Below are 23,235 nucleotides of genomic sequence, written 5' to 3' on the forward strand. Positions count from 1 at the left end.
TTAAAGCAGCTCTTTGGCTGTGCAGCTCAGCCGCTTCGTTAAGGTTTTTGGGGAGGGCTTGAGTGCAAAGGGTCAGGCCATTGGGCATCTGGGATTACCACCAGCCAGCCATCTGCCATTCACAAAATAATCAGAAGGAAGAAATCAATCGCCTGAGTAAATATCGTACCCATTTAAAGACCGGTTAACTTCTTTCATGTTTGCACAATAAATTAGAGCTGATCGATGAGGTGAACGTGTCAAGAAACATTTGAATAACAATGCCTTCTTGCTATTGACACGTCTCAGTATGGCAGTAGGCACTGTTGATCAATATATACTACACGAGAAACTACAAAACTACTACTTACTTACAAAATAAGAACTATTTTGTCTACATTGGGAGTCGGAATAAACAAAAATTATATGTGGAGTTCCACAAGGATCCATTCTTGGACCCCTTCTATCTAATATCTACATGATGCCCCTTGCTCGGATTATCAAACAATATCTCTCATACTTATGTGTTCAATATACTGCCTTGGTGAATGTTAATTATTTATGTAGATCTCATGGGGATAATCCATATCAAAGCAATAAAACCATATGAGATTACATCTCATTAGATTAGGCTCTAAATAGTATTCCGTGCTTTGTTGCAAATACAACACATTGTTAAATAATTACATCAGCCATTATGACAAAAGTATTCATATCCTCTTTATTTTATCTTCTATTCAAACTGACAACTGCCTTAATCCTGAGAAAAAAAAAGACTTTGGCCTAAAAACAATCTGTTGACAGACAGCAGCCGATCTGGCTACCCAAAGACAAATAAAATCCCGATTGAAACTGGGAAAGCCGGCGGCCTGTCCGAGGTCATTGCGGTGGTCATTTATTGTCTACTTGGCGAGTGTAATGCTCCAAAGAGGCGTCAGTGAGGGATTAGACACAAGCGGCACATGTCAGGGAGTGAGAGTGTGTGCCCAAGCGTGCTCGTCACTGAGCTCAGTCCAAGCGCGGCTCGCTTATCGCAGCAGACAGATTATAATTCCATGCAGGCACATGAAACGCTCACCTGCAAGCATGTGATGGCTACAAAGCAAACAACATTGGCGCTGATTAAGCAAATGACATTTTAAAAATAGAAGTCAATAAAGAAGTGTGACAATTTTGGACGGGAATGGAATCTTCTCAAATTCAAGATGGCCACCATGCCTGTCTTTGATTTTAATGTGTTAATTTATTTGGTTCAGAAATTAATCTATAATCACTTATAATATATAAGAGAAACCTTTTTATTTTCTGTTAAGGCTCACAATGAAACTGGGTGAACTTCACCCTTCACAGTTCCTGAATAATCTAAATCAGAATTAAAATTAGACAGTCCGGTTCGCCTTCCACCATTTTAGATCCGTGTTGGATTTTAGCAAGCAGTGTCCTCAGCTGGCGAGCAGGTAGGCCGAAGGGCAAGCTGCTGCCATGTAATCGGGGTAGGGAACTTGAGCTGTGTCTCACCAGGTCGACGTGGCCCCACTATCATCACATTAGCTTATCTCCTATTGTAACCTACTGTAATTCCCCTGCTCATGATTGATGATGTCGCTGTCTGATTACACCAAGACAAAACACCGCCAAGATCATCTTTCCGCCTTGTATCCAACTCCGCGGACTCCGTGAGGTCCACAGTGGGAGGCTGATGGTTTTCTGTCACATGCTCACCAGCAAAGAAACCACACAAACTCAATTTTAAGACCAATCGGGAAACAAGATGGGGATGGTTATACTTTTAAATTTATTCGTGATTATGGGACACACCATCATGCTGCTGTTCCAACCCATGTAGTTGCAAATACAAACATGTAAATATGGTGGGAATACATTTAATAACATTACATTATCAATTTATCAGATCTGATAAGTATAACAAGTGCAATCAATCATTTAAACGGATGGGTCCGATGCTTTTGAGCTGACAAATCAGGCAGGTAACTTGTGCTCTTTTTCCATTGAAACAGTGAGCCTCACTTCTCTATGAAGTACATGAAGACAGATGCCTCATTATCCATGCCAAACGGGACAAAACAAGTCCAGCCCCCCCTTGCCCCCCCAGTAGGCATTTAGTTTCATGTGCACCAACACAAGGCAACCTGCACCAACGCCGAGCCAGGCTCATCTCTGACCTTAGAGTGCAGGTCGCTCACAGAGTCACATTAAACATTGAGTGGATCCAAAGGTCCCCACCAGCAGTGTTAACAGCAGCATTGTCCTTCCTCCCCCCTGACTCAACTCACTTGTAACAAGGCACCCCCTCCAGTGGTCAGGGCCGCCCCACTGGAGGCACAGATACAGTGACAGACTTGAAATGCATTTATCTGCGCTTTGTGATGTAGACTGAAAATCACAATTCAATATCGAAGCCAATAATTGTTTCTTTTGGAGAAAAAAGTCTTGGGCTCAAGTTTGAATGTTAATTAAATTTCAATGTAGGCATCTAGTTGTGAGAACATTGAAAAAATAACCGTGTAGAAGCAACCCTCACCTAATTTTGGTCTGTGTGATTTATTTTATTCCCCTCTTTTCAAAGCACAAGGGGGCTTTGTGACATCTGTTTCAAACAATAACTCTGACATCACACACCGCCGACCCCCTACTGTGAAAATACTGTAATACAATAATTATCTGGGATTAGTTGTATTATTGTTAAATGAGAGTCTTTTGGGTAAATAATGAGGCACCTGCTCCCGAATATATGACGTCAGGTCAATATGCTGTAGTTTGGCAACTAGATGCGGGAACATGGATAATACCACAAACATTCAGAGGCATATACTGCCCACTAAGCATTTTCTGGTTTAAAAGACCTATTTTAAACAACAATATTACTGCGTTTTCATACTTTACTGTAAATGTGTACTTGTAAAAAAGCCCTTTTTATGAAATTACAATGCCAGCTGCATTTTTGACGTTTGTAACAAATCAATCCGCGTCAAAATCGGTAAACAATTCAATTTGTTATCATGAATATTCACGGATGAAGATGCTACAGTATCCCAAGCGCGCTCAAGCGTCCGAGGCGCCCTCTAGTGGTTATATTTATGCGGTCCTCCCGACGAGGAACAGACTGGGTGGAAATATCGCGAGATGATGACGCTTCCGCGCACGTTTGCGTAACATAATTGTAAAGTGTGACTTGTGTCCTTTCATACTGAATCAGAGTTGGACCCATGGCGGCACATTTGAAGGTAAAATAACACTTTTTAATATCACAGACATGACGGTAAAGTTGTTAAGCTACACTAATTTGCTGGGTTTGTTTTGTTTACTCTTTGTATCTTGCAGTCATTCGTTATTCGTAGTTGCCACTTTGATTCACAGTGATCTTTTCCTTTTTGTTTTCATAAAATAGCAATGAGAAAATGCCCATCATAATTAGAATTAGACTAGCGTGACGAAATTGCTTGCACTCTACTTTGTTCTTCATAACTTGCAAGAAGAGGCAAAATAGCAAGAGTTTATGCATGCTGATTATCATAATGGTATATAATCCAAATCTTGTTAATGTCTATGTCAACTTGCATGTTTGTGACCTTTGCTTGTTTGTGATATTTTCTCCTCTTTGCACAGAAGCAGCTTAAAGAGGCAGTGAAGGTCATTAGCTCAGGTAGCTTCCTCTTTGCTTCCTACCTCACAGTGGCGGGCGATGAGCGTTTCTATGCCAACCAGCTGATGCCCCTGCTGCAAAGGCTAGTGGGGGCAGAGACGGCTCACGTGCTAGCCATAAAAATGATTAGTCTGGGTTTAGTTCCTATCAATCGCTACCAGGACCCCGACTCACTGGTGAGTGAATAATCTTACTGTCCAAGAGACAAAATTGTATCCTTGAAAACCGTGTTGGTGCTCTGATGTGTGCAGGAAATTAACGTCCTGGGCCTGAAGTTCAAAAACCCCATCGGGATCGCGGCAGGCTTTGATAAGCACGGGGAAGCGGTGGATGGTTTATACAAGATCGGCTTTGGCTTTGTGGAAGTTGGGACCATCACCCCGAAACCGCAAGATGGCAACCCCAAACCACGCGTGTTCCGACTGGCAGCAGACCGTGCCATCATCAACAGGTACGTCATTATTTATGAATGCCACTGTTGAATATTAATCATGGTAAGGAAATATAAATCGTTTTTTTGTTTGAACAAAACAACAGCTGAAATATTGCTATTTTAGAAGTAGGTGTTTAGTGCAACTATGGCACAAGAAACACACGTGCATGTTCCAGAAAAAAGCAAACATTACACGTAATAAACACACACATACCGCGAAGACTGTCATCAGCATAAGTCAACACAATATGCAGACTCATGTTTGCGAGGCAAGTGTCTCAATTGTTGTGTAATGCAGACAGTTGACATCCTTCATTGCAATTTATTTTAAATATGAGATGTTTCACCGTGTTCTAGATATGGTTTCAACAGTTGTGGTATTCTCGAAGCACAGCAGAGGTTGAAGGCCCGAGAGGCAGCTCAACAGGAGCAAACAAAAGGTTTGTTTTATTTGTAATGCTTTCTTAATTTTGCCTCACTGAATATTTCACTGCGTCTGAGGCTTCTTGCGATGATGCCGATTATTTTTCTTTCTAGCCGGCTTTCCCCTGGGAATTAACCTGGGCAAGAACAAGGAGTCCTGGGATGCAAAGGCAGATTACTTGGAGGGGATGACGGGGATGGGCTCGCTGGCCGACTACCTTGTGGTAAATGTCAGCAGTCCCAATACGCCAGGTCTGCGTGACCTGCAGGGCAAAGCGGAGCTCCGACGGCTCTTACATACGGTTTGTTGAAACTTCCGTTCGTTGCTCGCCTTCATGTGACGCTGCGTCTTATTTTAGAATAGAAATCGAAAACCAGTTTTGTTTCTGCTACCTGCTATTAATGTTTTTTTCAGGTATTGAAAAAGCGGGACGGCATGCAGGGAAAACACAAGCCTCCCGTCCTGGTTAAGATCGCGCTAGACCTCACCGCTCAGGATAAACGGGACATCGCTGATGTTGTTACTGAGGTCTGAAGTTTGAGTTAATTTTGATTTAACGTCAGGCCCTCCCAAACACACACGGTGATGTTTTTTTTTTTTTCTGTAGCTTGGCGTGGATGGCTTAATGGTGTCCAACACCACTGTGTCCCGGCCAGAAGCTCTACAAGATCCTCAAAAGTGTGAGACTGGTGGGCTGAGTGGGCAGCCTCTCAAAGACATGTCCACAAACGCCGTTAGAGAAATGTACAGACTCACCAAAGGTACATTACTCGCCTTTATTTTTTTTTCTGTCCCACTGCAAGTGTGTTAATGTTTTCTTAGGGAAAGTGACGATTGTCGGAATTGGGGGCGTGGCCAGCGGACAGGACGCCATGGATAAAATCCGGGCCGGTGCATCATTGGTTCAGCTTTACACAGCTTTGACCTACCAGGGCCCGCCTGTAGTCACCAAAATAAAGCGGGAATTGGAACAGCTTCTGAAGTGAGAAATTTTGACTTTTGTCACATCTAACAGATTTGCTTGGTTTTTCCCTTCATGTCTGTTGCTTCCCTGCCACTTTTTGCAGAGAACAAGGATTTAGCAGTGTTTCTGAGGCCGTCGGCGCAGATCACAAGGGATTAGATGGAGCCACTCGCAAAGAAAGCTGATGTCTCCGCCATCTCTGCAGCAGTCTTTCCTCCAGCTGGGCAGAAGTTCATCTTTTGTTACAGTGTAACAGCGATTAGCAAAACGCTAATACAAACATACTCGACACTCCAGACGCCTCAGTTGAGCGTTCTCGTTGTGCAACTTGAATGCTAATTAAGGTTCTGCTGTGCTCCTCTTGTGAACAGCATTGATTTATACTGTATATATTTTATCTTCTAGGTTTATGAAAGTTATGAAAGTTCACACAAGAACATACACTGGTGCTCAGTTTGTGGTTGAAAACTTGGGGGAAAAGAGTCGCTCCAATGAGAAGTTTAATAATACAGACAAAAGCAAAGTAGTCCAAGATGTGATCGTCGCCCCTCTTCAGATTGTTTTGCCAAGTTACTTTCATTTTCTTACCCCATTGAACCAAGGTGACCCAATGGCCTTTTGTATTAAATGTGCTATGAAAATAAAGCTGCAATTATGTAATTTTATTATCAAGAAAATTACAAAGAAAATGGATGGACGCGTTTATGAACATCCAATAATTCTGTCCTATTGTAGTTGCCGTAGCTTGCCTCCCCCTCCCTTTCTTTAAAAAAAAATGGCCGATTCGTTGCGCATGCGTACTGATCAATATGTACAGCCACAGTTTGGAGACGCTTCATCAAATAATTGTTTCAGAAAGGAGGACTTAACAAACTAAAGCCTCGACACACAACGTGCATCATCGACTAAAAGAATCATTTTAAATTTCGTGTCCGGGTGTTGAAGCTTCTATGATTAATTTAGCATAACTTGCTCGCGGCTAACAAAGAGACGTGTTTGACAGCAACACATCGCCAAGAGGAGATCGACAAAATGCAAAGTATTCTGATTGTCGCTTGAAAATGTGTGCAAGAAAGACAGCAGAGTGCAACAAGGACCTTTGTGGACCTTCGCGTTTCAAATTGGAGCCTCGAACTGTGCTGTTCAGCGCAGGTTTGTTCTCTTGTCAGTCTCACTTGTTTAGTAGCTGTCTATCAAATATATTCCTACGTCATTTTTATTTACTGTTTACGTCAAATCTTGCACAAAAGCATGTCTTCACTTCAAATAGATTATTGAACACGAATTTCAAAGTGGTGAGAAAAGGTTGACTTTTGTTTTCTTGTGTCCTGCAGTCCTCAATGAAGATCTTCTTACTGAGCATCAAATTAAAAAAGAGGAGGAGCCAGAGTGTTCTCAAATGAAAGAGGAGGAGGAGCCAGAGTATGTCCAAATTAAAGCAGAAGAGGGGAAGTCAAAACATCCTCAAATTAAAGAAGAGGAGCAGGAGGACAAAATCACAAAGTTTCTTATGACTGGTGTGAAGACTGAAGCGGGTGACTGTGGAGGACCACAAACAGACAACCTCTTCGCTCCACTTTCTGAAGGAGACGACATAACGTCACGCTCTTCTGACACTGACGATGATAATCATGATGATGATAATCATGATGATGATAATGATGACGAACACTCCAAAGGTGATATGATGCGTCACACCGACAACAAACAATTGAAATGTTCTCAATGTGACAAAACGTTTGTCTACAAGTCGTCCTTGAAAAGACACACAAGAATACACACGGGAGAATCTTTTGCCTGCTCCGTTTGTGGAAGACGATTCATTCAAAGAAGCACTTTAATAGCTCACACAAGAACACACACTGGAGAAAAACCTTTTGCCTGTTCCATTTGCGGTAAAAGTTATTCTCTAAAGCAAAGTTTAATATGTCACACCAGAACACACACTGGGTTAAAACCTTTTGTCTGCTCTGATTGCGGTAAAGAATTTTCGACAAAGGGAGAATTAACAGTTCACACAAGAACACACACTGGAGAAAAACCATTTGCCTGTTCAGTTTGTAGTAAAACATTTTCGCTAAAGGAAAGCTTAATAATACATACAAGAACACACACTGGGGAAAAACCTTTTGCCTGCTCAGTTTGTGGGAAAAGTTACGCGAGAAAGGGCCGTTTAAGCAATCACTTAAAAACACACACTGGGGAAAAACCGTTTGCCTGCTCCGAGTGCGGCAAAAGATTCTCTTCAAAGGCATATTTGACAAGACATACAAGAAGACACAATGCGGAAAAATCTTTTGTCTGCTCAGAATGCGGTAAAAGATTTTCTAGAAATGCAGATTTACGGGTTCACACAAGAACGCACACAGGGGAAAAACCTTTTACTTGCTCCGTTTGTGAGAAAACGTTTTCTCTAAAGGAAAGCTTGATAAGACACACAAGAACACACACTGGGGAAAAACCTTTTGCCTGCTCAATCTGTGGTAAAGCGTTTAGGATGAAGATAGAATTACAAATACACACAAGAACACACACTGGGGAAAAACCGTTTGAATGTTCATTTTGTGGTCGACGATTCAGACAAAAGGGACATTTGAAAGCACACAGAAGAAGACATACTGGAGAAAAACCTTTTGGCTGTTCACTATGTGAACGAGGGTTCACGCTAAAGAAACTTTTAAAAGCACACACATGCGCACTGGCGAAAAACCCTTTGCCTGCGCAGATTGTGTCACAAGATTCTCTCAAGGGAACAAATTAGCTGATGTTTTTTCTTTGTGTGTGATGTTCTTTATAGGCCTTGAGCGTTGAAGTGTGGTATTCTCATTCTATTTAATGTCAAATGTTTCATGATGAATAAATAAAAGTGTAATTAAAAATAAAAACTTGCCCTAGTGTACTACTTTGGAACCTAATACACCTTTTTTCATAACGTTTTTATTTTCTCAGAAAATAGGTGACTTTTTAAATGAATGTGGGATTCAGGAATCTTTGGAAAGATTCTGATTCTTGACTCAGAAATTTGAAAACCCTACCTTACAAATGTCAACATATAAAAAAAATAAATAAAAAATCAAGGCTTGATTGAGTGTCAATTTGGTTTTATTGCAGTCAAACCCATTTTGGATACATTAGTCTTCATTTTAAAGAGGTGAAGACATGCAGTACAATCAATGACGTAATGGAATCCATCACATCATCCCAAACTATGATACATAATTGACATACTATGCTTGTGAACTTGATTTTAGATGATAGCGTTGTATAATATGAAGAGTGGAAAATACATAAGAATTAATGTTAAAAAAAATGAGTATTGTGTAGAATGAAAACTCAGGTGACTGATGATTATTAAGAAATGACATCTCACAGCAACACATCACATCCCTCCAGTGTGCGTTCGAATGTGTGTTATCAAACTTCCCTTAACAGAAAAACGTTTGTCACAAAAAGGGCAAGTAAACGGTTTTTCCCCAGTGTGCGTTCTCATATGATTTTTTAAATGCGTCTTTTGAGAGAATTTTGTGCCGCAGTCTGAGCATGCAAAAGGTTTTTCACCCGTGTGCGTTCTCATGTGCTGAACCAATGTGGACCGAACAGTAAAACTGGTTTTGCAGACAGTGCATGTAAAAGGTTTCTCTCCTGTGTGCGTTCGTGTGTGAGTTCTTAGATTTTCCCTGCGAGGGAAACTTTTTCCGCAAATTGAGCAAGTAAAAGGTTTCTCTCCAGTGTGTGTTCTCTGGTGAACAACCCACGCAGATCGATCGCAAAATATTTTATCGCAAATTGAGCAGGAAAATGGCTTTTCCCCAGTGTGTGTTCTTGTGTGTGTTGTCAAATGAGCCTTCTCATAAAATGCTTGACCGCAGAATGAGCAGACAAATGGTTTTTCCCCCGTGTGATATCTCATGTGCCTTTTCAGATTCTTTTTGTGGCCAAACGTTTTGTCACATTCAGAACATGTCAAGGGTTTGTTCACATCTTCTTTGGAGTGTTCATCGTCAGTGTCGGGATAGCGTGACATTGCGTCGTCACTGTCTAATAGCGGAGTTAGCAGTCTGTCAGTTGTGGATCTTCCGCAGTGATCGCCTTCTGCTGTCAAGCTGCTACTCGGAGGTTCAGTCCCTCTGTTGTGCTCACTTCTGTCTTCATCATCTTCACTCTTTACGATGACACGGATCACCGGGAAGTCCAGCCCTTGAAGATGCTCGCCCTCCTGACTGATGAAGCGCTGCTCCTCTTCCTCTTTGACGCTGGGGGGCTGCGCAAAGCAAAGCCCGATTCCACCACCGTCATCCATTGTGTGTGTGGCTGCAAACGATGGCAAATTTCAAAATTTAAAGTAACTGGCTAAATGACTGTCAAATATTGAAATCGGGGAAGAAAAATCATGGAGGGCAGATAAGGTTACCACTTAACAATCAAAACCAGAAAGCTACTATACAAGTGAAAGTCAAGATTGCTCAAACCTGCTGCGACACAACTTGAGGCTTGTCCAAAACAGTGTCCGTCCGGGAGTTGACGTTATCGCTCGTTTGTTCGAGAAAGTTCACCCTTGTGGACAGTCTCACCAGTAGCCACAGTTAGACTCACAGAATGTGTATTTCGCACTTTTAAACATCTTCTCTCGTTATTTCATAGAATCACATCACTTTACACTCTTATTTATTCCGATTAGCGCTTTGTTGCTAACTTCTCCGTCGCTTTGTAAGCAGATACCAAGCTAAGCTAAACCGGAGATCCTCGAAAGTGATCACATACCAGTTTAAATGGCACCTGATAATTTCTAAATTACGGTTACCCCTTTATGTGATAGAATTGAAAAGTAAAATGAGATCACTATAACGCAAAAATAAACATTGTAACAGTAACTAATTCGATGGCAGTTGGGCGTACACTGTGTAACGCATTGGCTACGGCGAACCTGTTGGGACAAACTACTCTTTAAAAAAGCGTTCTTTCATTTCATGCATGTCCGGGTGGCAAAAGGCTGCCCACCCGAAGGTTCCGGTGGATTTATTTTGTATTTTTAATTAAAATAAAAGTAATAATCCACAATTTACGGTAATATATCGACCTCAAACGCGAGACGTTTTGACATCATTTTCTCTTTCAAGGAGAAAATACCAAAGACTTAATTGATTCGTGATGCATTTATATTTCAAAAACACAACATTCATTATTATTTGTTTCATATATTATGATCAATTGTGAGTATCCACCACAGTCTCGATACATTTTCATTTCAACAAACTGTCAAATGAAAAATCAGGCAGATTAAATTTGTTTTCCATAAAGAACACAATGTGGTAAAGAACGATATCCAATATTGCGATGTTTTCTGTAAGTCACTATGGCGACATAGAAATTTGTAAACCCTTACAAAGTTGAAAACACTTTTGAATATAGCTATCACACAATCTCAATATAGACATCGTTACTTACTGTGTGTTCTCATGTGATTATTCAAAGAAGAATGATAACTAAAACTTGTATGACAGATTGAGCAGGTAAAAGGTTTTTCTCCAGTGTGTGATCTTGAGTGCGTCATCAAATTTGTCCTTTGAGTGAACCGTTTGCCGCATTCTGAGCAGGCAAAAGGTTTCTCTCCTGTGTGCGTTCTCATGTGCTGAACCAATCCTGACTGAACTCGGAAATTTGCATTGCAGACTGTGCAAGAAAATGGCTTCTCTCCGGTATGTGTTCTTGAGTGCGTTCTCAAATTTCCCTTCCGGGAGAATCTCTGGCCGCACTCTGAGCAGGCAAACGGTTTCTCACCTGTATGTGTTTGCATATGTGTTATCATGGATTCCTTTCGAGAGAATCTTCTTTCACAGATAGGGCAAGAATAAGGTTTCTCCCCAGTGTGCGTCCTCATGTGTTTGACCAACAATGCACGCACACGAAAACTTGTGTTACAGATTGAGCAGGGAAAAGGTTTTTCTCCAGTGTGCGTTCTTGTGTGCGCTATCAACGTTGTCATTTCAGAAAACCCTTTCCCGCAAAATGAGCATACAAAAGGTTTCTCTCCTGTGTGAATCCTCATGTGTCTTTTCAAATTCCTCTTGTTGACAAACGCTTTGTCACATTCAGAACATGTCAAGCGTGTGTTGACAGTGCGACATGTCCCATCACCTTTGGCATGTTCATCGTCACTGTCATCATTATCTGACATTGGAGTGACGAGGCTGCCAGCTTTGGATCTGTGCTCACAAAGCTCATCTTCATCATCTTCACTCTTTACAATGACACAAATCACCGGGAAGTCCACTGCTGGAAGCTGCTCTCCACCCTGACTAATGCTGTGTTCATCTTCTTCCACTTTAATATGGGATGGCTCTGGCTCCTCGGGCGGAAGCTGGTTTTCTACTGCTCTCATCCCTCCGATGTCCATTGTTGGTGTTTTGATGGTATGATATCAAACTGGAATGATCAGAGAAATGATCACTATCATCAAGAGGTCACGAGGTACAATCGCAATGCAAGAGATTTAAAAGCATGCGCAGAAGTGAAACAAGCATATGACATCGTGTTGAGCAGAGCCACGGAAGAAAGATAGCCAATCAGGAAGCTCTCTGAAGCTGGAAACTAAAGAAGACTTTTTGACCTACTGACGTTTTGGGGAAACGGTGTTGATCATCTTCAATTGGGGAAAACGTGTTGATAATCCAATTGGAAAAATCGCTGTTTGCACACGTACTTTTAATGATAGGAGAAATATGAATGTTTGAATTAGAGAAGTAGGCAAACCTGTTATGTGCAATGCAACTTGAGACTTCCTGAAACTAGATTCCCGTTGTTGACGTTTTCGCTCGTTCTTTTGGATCGAGAAAGTCCCTCGTCGTACTCTTGGTATGTTTTGCAACTTCCGCGTCTCTTTGTTTACGGAGAGCGAGCAAGCGAAAATAGCACCGAGGCTAGTTTATCCAAAATGAGCAGAGTTACTGACGTTCAAATAGTTATTTGAAATATTTTCTGGATGGACAAAATCAGCGTCGTCATGAACGATTTGACAATAACACCAGTCTTTCTTCTGGTAACCGGATGTGAAGCCGAGTCGTTTCAATCTACGGCAGGCCACTTGGACAAAATTATTTACCCACAAGCGATTCCTCTGCGAGGAATGAGGGCACACATCGGTGAAGCGGTTTCATTATAATGTTTTACGTTGTGTGTTTGTGTCACAAATCACATTTTATAATCGTAATCTATTTTTTAATTACCAACTGTACGGAACAGTACAACCACTCGTTAATAACTGCAACGGGGGACACCTACTGGTCAGAACGGTGTGGCATTAAAGAGCATGCAAAATATATTCAGCTGGAGAAAAACAAACAATGCCACAGTATCATGTTTATTTTCAATTAGTTCAGTGTTTATTATGGATGTCCAGAAGCGACCCGGCATGTTGTAGACGTGCAACTGTTATAACCTAGTTAACGGCACCCCGAGTAGTGTTCAAACTAATTCACTACTACACACACGTCACAATACTGTGCAGTGATTATCAACTGAATCAAGCGCGTCTACAGAAATCACTAATCCGTTCGAATATCAATATGCATTTATAAAAATAAAATTCTTTAGTCGAAACAGGACATTTGACTACACGCATAGAGATTACACGCTATAAACCCTAAACAAAAGATTTCACATTTGTATCCTCGAATACAATCTGCGAGTGTTTTGGAAACATTTATTGCACTTAGAAGGTAGGTTGAAAAATATAATCTCTACATATTGAAATGTTGAGGGATTGATTTATGAAAGAGCCTTCAAGTTTCCGATTAATTTCCAGCCCTTCATTGACTGCCTCTGTTCCCACCAACACACTTGTGTCTGTCAACTTGAAATTTGTGAGTAAATCTTTTATCACACACACTGCAGCCAAAAACTTTCTCCCCGGTGTGTGTTTTCATGTGTGTTGCCAACGCTGAACGAACCCGAAAATTTTTATTGCACACTGAGCAGGTGTACGGTCTCTCTCCAGTGTGCGTTCTTGTGTGTATAATCAAGCTTCCTTTTTGAGTGAACCTTTTGCCGCAAACTGAGCATGCAAAAGGTTTTTCCCCCGTGTGCGTTCGCATGTGTATCATCATCACCGAGTGCACCCTAAAACTCGTGTTGCACACTGAGCAGGTGAAAGGCTTCTCCCCAGTGTGTGTTCTTGTGTGCGATATCAAATGGCCTTTGTGAGCAAATCTTTTATCACAAAATGGGCATGTATAAGGTTTCTCCCCAGTGTGCGTTCGCATGTGTGTTGCTAGTGCGGAATTATCACGAAAACCTTTGCCGCAGAGTGAGCATGTATATGGTCTTTCTCCTGTGTGTGTTCTCATATGTGCCACTAAACTTGCCCTCTGAGAGAACTTTTTGTCACACAGTGAGCAGGCGAAAGGTTTTTCTCCTGTGTGACAGCGCCGATGTCTTTTCAATGTTGAGTTGTCACTAAACGTTTTGTCACAGTCTGTACATTTAAGATGTCTACTGTTCGTCTGACTCCTCGCATCACCTTTAGGCTCATCAACATCGGGAAAGTGTGGGGACACGTTATTGTTGTCTGATTGTGGAGCTGAGAGACCTTCTGCTCGTCTCTTTTTGCTTTGAATGAGTTGACGCTGTGAGGATTGAGGCTTGTCTTCATCTTCACTCTTTACGTGGACGACAGTCAATGGGAACTTGGCGATGTCAGCTTCCTCCTGCTCTTCTTTAATGCAAGTCTCTTCTAGCTCCTCCCTGGGGCTCCACTCTTGCTCAGGGACAAGATCATCTTTGCTGCAACTTTTTGCAGGTCTACCTTCACCAACGTCCTCCATTGTTTGTGTGTCTGGAGAAAAACAACCCAATTTAAATTTGCACTGAGAGGAAAATTAATCATTCGAATTTATTTACTTACTACATAAGTGAAAGAAGTGAACAAACCTGCGCTGTTCAATCCAAACTGAGGCTTTAAAACAGCGTTCAATATTTGACGCTGTCGCTCGTTCTCTGCTTTTGTACGACAAAGCTCCTCCTCGTATTCCGCTATCGTTCTTTGGAAGACTACAAATACTTCGTCAACAGCCGCACTCAGTCGCTGATTCAGCAACGCTCTCAACATTTGCACTTTGCACATTTTCACTCGGCAATCACAACACTTGACACACTCGATCTTTGCTTTACGGTGTGCGGCTAACTTCCACGTCTCTTTGTTTGCAGCCAACAAGCGAAGCCAATTTGAGGGGCCTTCAGGCGAGTTTTTCCAAGCAGTAAAAACAACAACGATGTTTTACATATACATATAAAAGAAACGACGCTGCAAACAACGTATTAACCGGTACACCACGCCAGCTTGTTTGGGTGTGTTGATGCTAAAGTTCATCCTCAGTTCTTTTTTTCTTGTCCCTTTTTGGCGTTTTACAAACTGGATTAGGACATTACTGCCACCCATTGATTTACTATGATTACTGCTTTGCCTTGCTAAACTGATAATCGATATTAAAGATTAAAAAAATACACCCAATGCGATTTAAAAATAAACAAAATACCTTTAATTACTTTGTGTGGCTTTACTCGAAATTTTAAAATTTAAACTGCGTCAATCACGCCAAGGTACATCTTTAAAGGGGCGGAAGTGAGCACACATGACGTCAGATAAGAGGTCCGGTGATGCGTCACTTCCTGCGTAGGTACCGCAGCCATTTTGTGGATCGAGAAGTAACCGAGCAGAAGCTTCTCCAACGGCGTGCTCCATTAGCAGCATAGTTTTCGATAAAATAGTTAAAAAAAACAACGCACTTTACAATGCCGAGGAGCTGCTGCATCATCGATTGTTTTGCCAGCAAAACAATGCAGCCGGAGAAGAAATTTGACAAAAGATGTTTTCTTTTGTTAGCTACTCCAAAAATCACGAGTTGCAACCAACCCCTTCCGCGCGACACGTGAAATCAGAATCGTAGCCACCATGGGTTCTTGCTTGTTTTATGGTTCGTATGCCCTCTTGCAGTCGAGAAGTCTCAAGCCTGTTATTTAACTGCGATATTGTAGATATTGAAACTATGGCTCGTTGCTGCTAAAGTTATCTTAAGATTTGAACCTCCCTCGTGGCCGACATAGGCTCGTGTGGCTAATGCTAACCCGCGTGTGAAGACTCGTTACTCGATCAAATTTTAATATTTTCTTAAGCAATATCAGAAATGAGTTGCGTTTTGGCCTAAACTCTAAAAAGTTGCGTATAAAACAAAGTTGTGAAGATACCAATTTCTTTTATGTCTACCCCTCCAGATGTTCACAGGCCATTTGAACACGTGGACACATTTCTGATGGTGGATGACATTTTGCATGTAAGTGTCGATTATCATTAAGAACCTGATTATTACAGAATGTCAGTGTTACTCTACTTTGGTATGGTGGGGACCGTAGCTGCATCTTTGACAGCCTGGGCACTCCTGTTGTGAGAGATTCTGGGTTTTATTATTTCAGATGCAATAATAACTGTCCCTGCGCTTTCTGCACACCCGTCTTATGGTGTCTCGGATTGAATAAGGGACTACATATTAAATATGACACTGATAACAAATTTGTTTAGCAAACTTGGATGCTGAAATTTTTGTTTTTGCTCAGGGTTAAGCAAAAAGAGTAACAGGATGAACTGTCCCATCTGCTGGCCGTGATGGACAAAGCCGACATGCCACTAAGAAGAGTGATCACTCGTGTTTGCCTGAGGGAAAACAAATGTCTTAGAAGGTTGCCGGTGAGCTGTACATTGATTTTGTTTGGTGAATTTCTATGCCAAATAACTATTTTTAAGCTGACAACTGATGTAAGACCACCTAAAAATTCTAAATTTACATTTTCTCAGTCGGGTCATTTTTTTGCTCAGGTTGCATTTCGGATACAGGAAGCTCATGAGTACAAATATACACATATAAAGTAAATTTCCCATAGTGTAAATATTTTCCCCTTGATCAAAATGGCAGCCACTTTGTAATGAAGCCAGGTTAGACCGGTTGACGTCCGTGCTGGTTGTGGCCCCACTCGGGCATGCGTCATCACGCATCCACTGATAGACCCGAAGCAAGTTGCATTGGTTTCTGGGTTTGCAAAGAGATGCAAAACTAAACTTTCCTCTCGCTTTCTGACTGCTACTCTGACTTGGCAGCACAGTTTGAATTGGGGACTACATATCAAGCTTTCTCTTTCTTTGTCGCTTTCTTGCCATCAACATCCACAGTCAGTTTGATTTGGAACAGAATCTAATATTAGCCACCTTTTGTCTGTGCAGTTGTTTCTAGAACTATTGAGCAGTTTTATGGCCTTGGTTATTCATAGCTTGCGTTTTCTTTCAGGAGTAAAATGTCTCATGGCGGGATAAAGTCGACGTTACCGGTGGCAACCCCGCTGCTTTCAAAACCTGCCAGGACTTGGATTCAGTGAAGCTGAAAACTCATTTTGCATTACTGTATCATGGATAATCATTAAAACATTTTCACATGACATCTAATCAAAACCTTATTTATTACAGAAGATTTTCATACTGTATTTAGAAAATATTTCAATGGGTGGAGATGAAGGTAATGCTAAGAAAAAAAATCACAAAATAAGGCGTACAACTATGATGCACTGTCATCATGCTTTTGTAAACATGCTATTAAAACTTTTTACCCCAACATGATCCACAAATATTTACACAGTTTGTTACACACAAATTTCCAATCGAGGTTCCACGGCACACGGTGATGGGGTCAGCCATCACATCAAACTCTCGTCCTATTCATCTACTTTTTCCTCGCCTTGGTAATGTCGATACTCGGGCTTTAGCTCCCAAGTGTTCTTATGCGTCCCTTTCACATTGTAGATGCCGATGTCACGCAGGATTTCCTTGAGATAAATCTGAATGATTCCAAAAATATTGCAATCAACATATATACTCTGAAAGCAACATTCGAATAACCCTGTAAAGTGAATTCAAAGCGCTGTCTCACCACGGGCTGTTTGGTAATGTCCACCAGGTCTTTGATGTTGTAGTATTGGTGCTTCTCAAAAGCAGAAAATAACATGTCCAACACCTGCTGCTTGTCCGCTCTTGCTCTCTTGCCTTCTTCCTTCTTTTTCCTCTCATACTCAATCTGATAAAGTAGAGAAATAAGCACTTCCCATCCAAGCCCCGAATTGTGATCCACAACATGCTGAGTACTAATATTTACAATTAAGTAGGAAATTTTAAACACTTTCATACTACATGAGGTATGCGGCTAACATTGTATTCTGACATGGCATTTCGAATGAGAAGATCTGAAAGCAGACAAATGTGAGATAATCTTACGTTGTACGCATGGTCGGCCTTGGGTTTGAAGTTGTTGGTGACTGGTTTTGATAACTGCAGTGACAGACGGATCGGCTTGGTGGACTCTTCGATTTGTAACCTGTTTCAAGATCAACATGAGCATTTTTTTGGTTTGTTGCAAAAATACAATTGCAGTTTGAGCAAAATATTTCACGGTTCTCAATGCAGTGGTATAATTTCTTAAATAAGTTTTGATTAACACAAGTCTCTCACCTCTTAAGCTTCATATAGCCTTCACTTACGGCCGGCCTGCAATCTGCTCGCTGCACCACAACTCCCTCCAAAGCAATTTTATCTGGAGGGGGGAAAAATGCATGTCACAATTGGTATTTGAAAGAAAATTGAATTTGTAAAATATGTGCATTATCAAAGCCCACAAATGGACAGATTCAGAGCAAAATGTTGACTTTCAATCACCCAATAATCCACCTAAGGTACCTCGTATCGAAATATTTAAATCAAGAAGCTACCGTTCTGGTGTTTGCATCTTCCATTGCGCAACCCCAAAAAATGTCGGCATCTTAGGATGATGAGAAACTATCACTTGTGTGTGATTCACCTAACAAGGTGAACTCACCTGGACCAGCCCCTGCCCCCGAACCTGAGCTGCCACCATCAGATCTCTCTTCTGATTGGCCTACAGGGGGGGAGGGAGGGATGGTCAAATAAAAAAAATATAGATATGTGGGGTGGAAAATAGAGGGAGGAGGAGGAATCCACAATCAGAGCCACTCCCAGGGTTTAGTTGCACACGTTTTATCACCCGAGGAAATGAATTCAAGCCATCGCTGTTGAACACATGAACCTGCGTGCACACCAGCAAAGCAAGAAAGCTCTCACAAGCAGCGAGCAGAGAAAACCTGACCCACCACCACAAACACAACAACCACAAACGACGGTGCTGCCCAAGTTCACACACTGGCCACAACATCGAGTCAGAGCATCTTTTTTTTTTCTTTGTATCATAATAAAACCTTTTGAATGATTGTTTTGCAGGCGCTCTGACTAACAACACTTGTGCTTGCTTCCGTTTTTTCACAAGCAGAACAAAAAAACGTGACTGTACAAGTTCTCCAAAATATTGCTCACTAATGTCCAAATCTATTGGTGAGCTCTTTCTCAATATTTGAGACAGTCGAACAACCCAGCATTCCCAAGTATAGCTCAAAGATGAGGGAAAAATACTCACCCGATGTCATCTCTGTGAATACTGCCAATGTCTGACCTCCCACCGTCTGCATTGTCAACGGATGTTCCCGAGGTGCAGACACTGTCTTGTCTTCTATCCCATCAATAGAAGTCAACTCTTCATTTAAAGTAAAAGACACCTGTAAGGAATAATGAATAAAATTAAGGTCAACATATTACAGCATAACTACCGATTAACATAATGGCAGATAGTGGTATACCATACTAGTTCTTACCTCTGGTTTCCCTAGATTGCCTTTCCTTGAAAAAAAAAAACAATATGTCAATAAACTGGAGTAACAATTAATGGTAATAAACCATAATAACAAAACATACTTGGAGATTCTGAGTTTCCCAACTTCGCCTCTTCCTGTGGCTTTTGCCCATTGATGAGAGAGGTACTTGGGTACCTGAAGAATCAGAAGTTTATTTATTTACTGGATGTATTTTGGGAAAAGCTCCACCTACCACAATAAACAGTCTTGGATCAAATTTTGTCAAATCTTGCAGTTATGCAGAACAACTTCCGAAAATGAGCACAATGGGAACCACGATCACGAAGGAGAAACGTTTAGCTCATTTTTTTTAATCATCGTTCTCGTTGTGTGCTGCAAAAACAACGATTGAAGTAGATTTAAAAAAAAAATACTGCAATCGAAATATTGTAGAAGCGATAGTTAGCCGGGTTAGCTAACCGTTGAGTGTTCATATTTCGAACATTTAAATACATGCACGTACCTTTACAAGCCAAACGCCTGTATTTAGTTTAGCACCGGTTAAATCAACTTCCCCTGCTTTCTCTGTCATTGTAACTTTGTTGTATTTAAAATTTTGCAATGAAGCTTTTTGTTCGAAGTATTTCGCTCATGCGTACTGTAAGACGGTGCCTTAGAAGGTCCAAAAATATCGAGGGCATTTGTCTTTTATGTTTCATGCGAATTGACGAATACGTGTACATTGTAAATGTATTTAGTGATTGTAATTTACTTTATTTTTACCATTTTTTTTATCCAATTATGCACTGAACGGCGAGGGTTGACATTTACTCTGACACAAAACGCTTTTTTAGGAAAAACATTTAAAAATTGTGCCTGTACAGTATATTAGAAAAGGTTTTCTCGTCACACAATTAGAGAAGAAAATAATGTGAATCTAATTTTACAATACACTGAACACTTTATTTTCTTACAAAAAATAATAAACAGATAATCTCTGAGACACAACATGACGAGACGATAATTTGCCTGTTGCAGATTATTTTTGTGGTAGATATACTTTCACTAGTTCGTGTTTTCCAGAGTTCCCTTGGGCAACAGCATTAGTTCAATGGTCAATTTTCTTATCTAATTTAAAAAATAAAAGTTTATTATATATAGTATAAAATGACACTGAAGCACAGCAATGACATCACAAGTATTTCCAGAAGTTACATTGACTTTACATTACTGTATAACAACAATATGAAATGATTGTTTACTATTTCTTACTGACAGCAGAAAAAAAATAAAACTACATTTACAATTGTTTCCATTTTAAGGAATGGCATGGGAAGAAATGTTACTTAGTCATAACATTTTTACACTGACTAAACTAATCTCCTAGAAAAAAATGCAAAGGCCATCTCTCGGCCCTCATCTTCCAAATAATTGTTCATTTCTGTGTTTTATTTGGTTGGACAACGTTTGACTGTGTTTAAAGGAACATCTTATCATTGCTGTGGGAGAAGCGCGTGTTCAGTTCCTGAGATTTCTTCAGCAGACGCTGCTTCTGTGCATCATCGAAGCGATTGACCTTCAGGTCAGTTTCCCGATCAAATGCTCTTCTCTCCACCGGCTTGTCTTCCACCTGCTTAGCTTTCTCCTTCAGGTTCTTCGTATGCAAACTCAGCAGAGACTCTGAGCGTTTCGTTTTCTTTAATAAAAAAAATAAAGGATGATTGTGAACATATTGTTTGTCAAGTAAAGGGTTAGACAGTAAAAAGATTGATTACATTGTCATAACTTACATTATATTTGGATACTTTGTCCGCCATTTCCAAATCCTTTCGAGAGATTTGTGGAGCAGAATCTTTCTCAGTTTCCCCGGTCTTTTTTTTCTCGAGGCGCTCCTGTTGTTCAAGAATCAACTCATAATGATTGTGTTTTTATAAATTTAAATGATGCTGCAAATATCACACATGATGCCAATAACCCAAGAATGACAATTTTCTTACCCTAGCCTTGCGCTCTGTGTCTGCAGGTGTGTCGGTCCAAATGGAGCGGTCACCCTTCTCCGGACCTGACTTCTTCTTGAAAGTGCGAGCCCCCAAACCGATATGTTGTAGTTCTGGTGGAAGCTCTGTCATCCAAGTCTCTCGGGTTGGCGCCTCTGGAACATCCTAGAAATTATTGAATTATTCATTATTACACTTGCACCAATGCACATAAAAAAAAGAAGAAGGTATGGTAGATGTTAAAAAATACTTATGGAAAAGCTATAAGAAAAGCTTCGACTCACAACTTTAGTCAGCTTGTCTTTCATTATTCGTGCTCTGCGTTCAATGTCCAGAGCCACTGTATTTTGTACTGGACCGTCGGATGGCATGGGTCCAATAATAAAGTCGTCATCCTCCTCCTCGCTACTGAGGGAGTCAGCCTTGTAGTCGGGTGGCAAGGCAGGCCCAGAAAAACCCTCTTCGTCAGCATCATCGTCATCATCATTCACTGCACGGCGGAACCCTGGAGGCAAAACTGGTCCCAGCACAGGTGGCCTGCAAGAAAATTTCAACAACTTTAGCCCAGAACAATGAATTATCCAAATCGTTTGCTTTCCATGCATTCTGTCACCTTTCTGGTGAGCTCTGTTTCTTGCAAAAACCTGGTGGCAATGCTGGTCCAAAGAAGCCATCGTCATCTTCTGCTTTTGTCTTCTCCACTCTGTTCAAATAACAGATGTTATGATTGTGTTTATGTACAGTTCACGTTACATTTATTTATAGCATGCACTTATTTACATACTCTGCGTGCTTGTCTTCAGACGTGTGCCCCGTCTTGACTCTTTTGACGACCACTTCTTCACCTTCATCTGACGAGCTGGACTGTTCTCTTCGTTTGTAACCAGGAGGCAAAGCGGGACCAGCAACTACGACGAATATATGATGCATGTGACACTTATACGTGATTTAGTATCGTAATATTTCAAAATGTAAATTATACTCACAGTCACGTTCATCATCAGAATCGTCCGCGTTTTTGAAGTTTGGGGGCAAAGCAGGTCCTATTGAGTTTTGGGAAGCCATACTACCACCGGTTAGCACAAACCACGTTTACCTGTTTTCTAAAATTGGTTTTAAGTCATTGCTATCCATGTAAAACATTACATTTCGCTTATCGCGCAGGACGACATTTTGAGCAGGACTGCGCATGCTCTGTTGTAGTTCGCCCCGATACAGGAAGTCACCTACAAAAATCTAATCTAGTAAATTGTATTCATTTTGATTGTTGCGGTTACAGTTCAATTATGATCAGGTTTCGGATACATGTATAATTTTTCGATCTTCGTTTGAAGTTTGCGATTGGAAAGAATAACATTTAGTTTGAAGGGTACAACCGGAAATAGCATTTTCCATCTTCCCTTCGCTTTTTAATCTCAATCTAATGACTGTTTCATACCTGGTTTGTGAGGATTAGTGGCAGATTATAAGGTTTTAGGGCCATACAAAAATGTTGACACAATTTTGTGATGATGGAAATTACAATTAATTTGGTTTTAACTCTCTATAAAGCAAGACCAGCCAATTTCATCATTTTAATATTAACAGGTGGATTAACCCTCTTTTAGTATTGAAAAAAAAAAACATTTGAATCTTTGCAGACAGAGGCCGATACATAAAAATGATATATGTAAGTCAAACCGTAAGAGTCACACGCAATTTTGTAAAATGCTGTAAAAACACATGGAAAATAGTCAATAAACATACTACTCTTTCTTCTAGCAATTCATCGGTAGCATTGGCCTTCTTTTTCCATGTTTTTACAACTGTTATTAAATTTCTAATTTATTCTTAGCCTACAGTCAAGTAAAGAAAAACAATCAATGCTCAATGTGCGAAATTCTTTGGGTGACAAAAGGCAAGGTTTATTTTCACTTGACGTATAAGGAAATGCTTGGGGGGTTGTAGTTTTTTGCTTTTAAAGTCAAGACAATTTGCTTCAATAGAACTCCAAGAATGGCATCTAAAGTCTCGTGCATTGTGCAGCGTTCCAAAGAAGTGAGC

At 40.7% G+C, this 23,235-nt stretch overlaps 7 protein-coding genes, 1 long non-coding RNA gene and 2 other non-coding genes across 13 annotated transcripts; 5 read left to right on the forward strand and 5 right to left on the reverse strand.

Moving 5' to 3' along the window:
* The first annotated feature begins 3,069 nt into the window (after positions 1–3,069).
* On the forward strand, positions 3,070–6,109 carry dhodh (dihydroorotate dehydrogenase). 2 transcript variants are annotated; one of them, XM_049717124.1, is made up of 9 exons: positions 3,070–3,224; positions 3,607–3,819; positions 3,895–4,094; positions 4,434–4,516; positions 4,614–4,801; positions 4,915–5,028; positions 5,108–5,261; positions 5,323–5,482; positions 5,568–6,109. In XM_049717124.1, exons 1-9 carry the CDS (start codon positions 3,207–3,209, stop codon positions 5,647–5,649), a joined length of 1,212 nt encoding a protein of 403 aa, XP_049573081.1. In that variant the 5' UTR covers positions 3,070–3,206; the 3' UTR covers positions 5,650–6,109. The 2 variants fall into 2 exon arrangements, with proteins under 2 accessions (XP_049573081.1, XP_049573082.1); XM_049717125.2 differs by having other exon boundaries at positions 3,101–3,224; positions 3,610–3,819.
* Positions 6,110–6,250: 141 nt separating this feature from the next.
* On the forward strand, positions 6,251–8,379 carry LOC125966702 (gastrula zinc finger protein XlCGF57.1). Its single transcript, XM_049717111.1, has 2 exons — positions 6,251–6,616; positions 6,799–8,379. Exons 1-2 carry the CDS (start codon positions 6,526–6,528, stop codon positions 8,223–8,225), a joined length of 1,518 nt encoding a protein of 505 aa, XP_049573068.1. The 5' UTR covers positions 6,251–6,525; the 3' UTR covers positions 8,226–8,379.
* A 169-nt stretch (positions 8,380–8,548) lies between these two features.
* Positions 8,549–10,414, reverse strand: LOC125966725 (gastrula zinc finger protein XlCGF8.2DB). Its single transcript, XM_049717148.2, has 2 exons — positions 9,934–10,414; positions 8,549–9,775 (listed from the first exon to the last, which is right to left on the reverse strand). The coding sequence occupies exon 2, from the start codon at positions 9,762–9,764 to the stop codon at positions 8,844–8,846; it is 921 nt and encodes a 306-aa protein (XP_049573105.1). The 5' UTR covers positions 9,765–9,775; positions 9,934–10,414; the 3' UTR covers positions 8,549–8,843.
* Positions 10,415–10,602: 188 nt separating this feature from the next.
* LOC125966723 (zinc finger protein 501) lies at positions 10,603–12,528 on the reverse strand. 2 transcript variants are annotated; one of them, XM_049717146.2, is made up of 2 exons: positions 12,215–12,528; positions 10,603–11,887 (listed from the first exon to the last, which is right to left on the reverse strand). In XM_049717146.2, exon 2 carries the CDS (start codon positions 11,856–11,858, stop codon positions 10,902–10,904), a length of 957 nt encoding a protein of 318 aa, XP_049573103.1. In that variant the 5' UTR covers positions 11,859–11,887; positions 12,215–12,528; the 3' UTR covers positions 10,603–10,901. The 2 variants fall into 2 exon arrangements, with proteins under 2 accessions (XP_049573103.1, XP_068506468.1); XM_068650367.1 differs by having other exon boundaries at positions 12,080–12,227.
* Positions 12,529–12,805: 277 nt separating this feature from the next.
* On the reverse strand, positions 12,806–14,861 carry LOC125966709 (gastrula zinc finger protein XlCGF57.1). Its single transcript, XM_049717119.2, has 2 exons — positions 14,390–14,861; positions 12,806–14,294 (listed from the first exon to the last, which is right to left on the reverse strand). The coding sequence occupies exons 1-2, from the start codon at positions 14,580–14,582 to the stop codon at positions 13,270–13,272; spliced, it is 1,218 nt and encodes a 405-aa protein (XP_049573076.1). The 5' UTR covers positions 14,583–14,861; the 3' UTR covers positions 12,806–13,269.
* Positions 14,862–15,168: 307 nt separating this feature from the next.
* LOC125966747 (uncharacterized) lies at positions 15,169–16,942 on the forward strand. Its single transcript, XR_007480519.2, has 4 exons — positions 15,169–15,432; positions 15,731–15,789; positions 16,070–16,199; positions 16,795–16,942. It is a non-coding gene; the product is annotated as an uncharacterized lncRNA (long non-coding RNA).
* LOC125967852 (small nucleolar RNA SNORA31) lies at positions 15,869–16,003 on the forward strand. The gene has a single exon (XR_007480921.1). It is a non-coding gene; the product is annotated as a small nucleolar RNA SNORA31 (small nucleolar RNA).
* Positions 16,500–16,633, forward strand: LOC125967851 (small nucleolar RNA SNORA31). Its single transcript, XR_007480920.1, has one exon. It is a non-coding gene; the product is annotated as a small nucleolar RNA SNORA31 (small nucleolar RNA).
* A 2-nt stretch (positions 16,943–16,944) lies between the features above and the next one.
* LOC137840202 (general transcription factor IIF subunit 2-like) lies at positions 16,945–19,865 on the reverse strand. Of its 2 annotated transcripts, XM_068650368.1 has the most exons (9): positions 19,719–19,865; positions 19,317–19,390; positions 19,217–19,241; positions 18,982–19,120; positions 18,370–18,429; positions 18,006–18,087; positions 17,772–17,871; positions 17,431–17,574; positions 16,945–17,338 (listed from the first exon to the last, which is right to left on the reverse strand). In XM_068650368.1, the coding sequence occupies exons 1-9, from the start codon at positions 19,785–19,787 to the stop codon at positions 17,216–17,218; spliced, it is 816 nt and encodes a 271-aa protein (XP_068506469.1). In that variant the 5' UTR covers positions 19,788–19,865; the 3' UTR covers positions 16,945–17,215. The 2 variants fall into 2 exon arrangements, with proteins under 2 accessions (XP_068506469.1, XP_068506470.1); XM_068650369.1 differs by lacking the exon at positions 18,370–18,429.
* Positions 19,866–20,133: 268 nt separating this feature from the next.
* Positions 20,134–22,396, reverse strand: gpalpp1 (GPALPP motifs containing 1). Its single transcript, XM_049717140.2, has 7 exons — positions 22,179–22,396; positions 21,977–22,100; positions 21,806–21,895; positions 21,477–21,729; positions 21,193–21,357; positions 20,986–21,087; positions 20,134–20,891 (listed from the first exon to the last, which is right to left on the reverse strand). The coding sequence occupies exons 1-7, from the start codon at positions 22,255–22,257 to the stop codon at positions 20,673–20,675; spliced, it is 1,032 nt and encodes a 343-aa protein (XP_049573097.1). The 5' UTR covers positions 22,258–22,396; the 3' UTR covers positions 20,134–20,672.
* Between the last annotated feature and the right edge of the window lie 839 nt (positions 22,397–23,235).

Source organism: Syngnathus scovelli, chromosome 4 (genome assembly GCF_024217435.2).
Source record: "Syngnathus scovelli strain Florida chromosome 4, RoL_Ssco_1.2, whole genome shotgun sequence".
NCBI lineage: Eukaryota > Metazoa > Chordata > Actinopteri > Syngnathiformes > Syngnathidae > Syngnathus > Syngnathus scovelli.

Bases quoted from the DNA above. Each gene is read 5' to 3' on its own strand.
- LOC125966709 (XM_049717119.2), bottom strand. From the start codon at position 14,582: ATGTGCAAAGTGCAAATGTTGAGAGCGTTGCTGAATCAGCGACTGAGT. The intron at 14,295-14,389 runs GTTTGTTCACTT...GTTTTTCTCCAG, and splicing joins GTTTGGATTGAACAGCGCAG to ACACACAAACAATGGAGGAC.
- LOC125966723 (XM_049717146.2), bottom strand. From the start codon at position 11,858: ATGGACATCGGAGGGATGAGAGCAGTAGAAAACCAGCTTCCGCCCGAG.
- gpalpp1 (XM_049717140.2), bottom strand. From the start codon at position 22,257: ATGGCTTCCCAAAACTCAATAGGACCTGCTTTGCCCCCAAACTTCAAA. The intron at 21,730-21,805 runs GTGACAGAATGC...ATTTTCTTGCAG, and splicing joins AAACAGAGCTCACCAGAAAG to GCCACCTGTGCTGGGACCAG. The intron at 20,892-20,985 runs GTAAGTTATGAC...TTTTTATTAAAG, and splicing joins ACAAAGTATCCAAATATAAT to AAAACGAAACGCTCAGAGTC.
- LOC125966702 (XM_049717111.1), top strand. From the start codon at position 6,526: ATGTGTGCAAGAAAGACAGCAGAGTGCAACAAGGACCTTTGTGGACCT. The intron at 6,617-6,798 runs GTTTGTTCTCTT...TGTGTCCTGCAG, and splicing joins AACTGTGCTGTTCAGCGCAG to TCCTCAATGAAGATCTTCTT.
- LOC137840202 (XM_068650368.1), bottom strand. From the start codon at position 19,787: ATGACAGAGAAAGCAGGGGAAGTTGATTTAACCGGTGCTAAACTAAAT. The intron at 18,430-18,981 runs GTGAGTATTTTT...CCCCCCCTGTAG, and splicing joins ATTCACAGAGATGACATCGG to GCCAATCAGAAGAGAGATCT. The intron at 18,088-18,369 runs GTGAGTTCACCT...TCCCCCCTCCAG, and splicing joins GGGGGCAGGGGCTGGTCCAG to ATAAAATTGCTTTGGAGGGA.
- dhodh (XM_049717124.1), top strand. The intron at 4,517-4,613 runs GTTTGTTTTATT...TTTTCTTTCTAG, and splicing joins TCAACAGGAGCAAACAAAAG to CCGGCTTTCCCCTGGGAATT. The intron at 5,483-5,567 runs GTGAGAAATTTT...CACTTTTTGCAG, and splicing joins GAATTGGAACAGCTTCTGAA to AGAACAAGGATTTAGCAGTG.
- LOC125966725 (XM_049717148.2), bottom strand. From the start codon at position 9,764: ATGGATGACGGTGGTGGAATCGGGCTTTGCTTTGCGCAGCCCCCCAGC.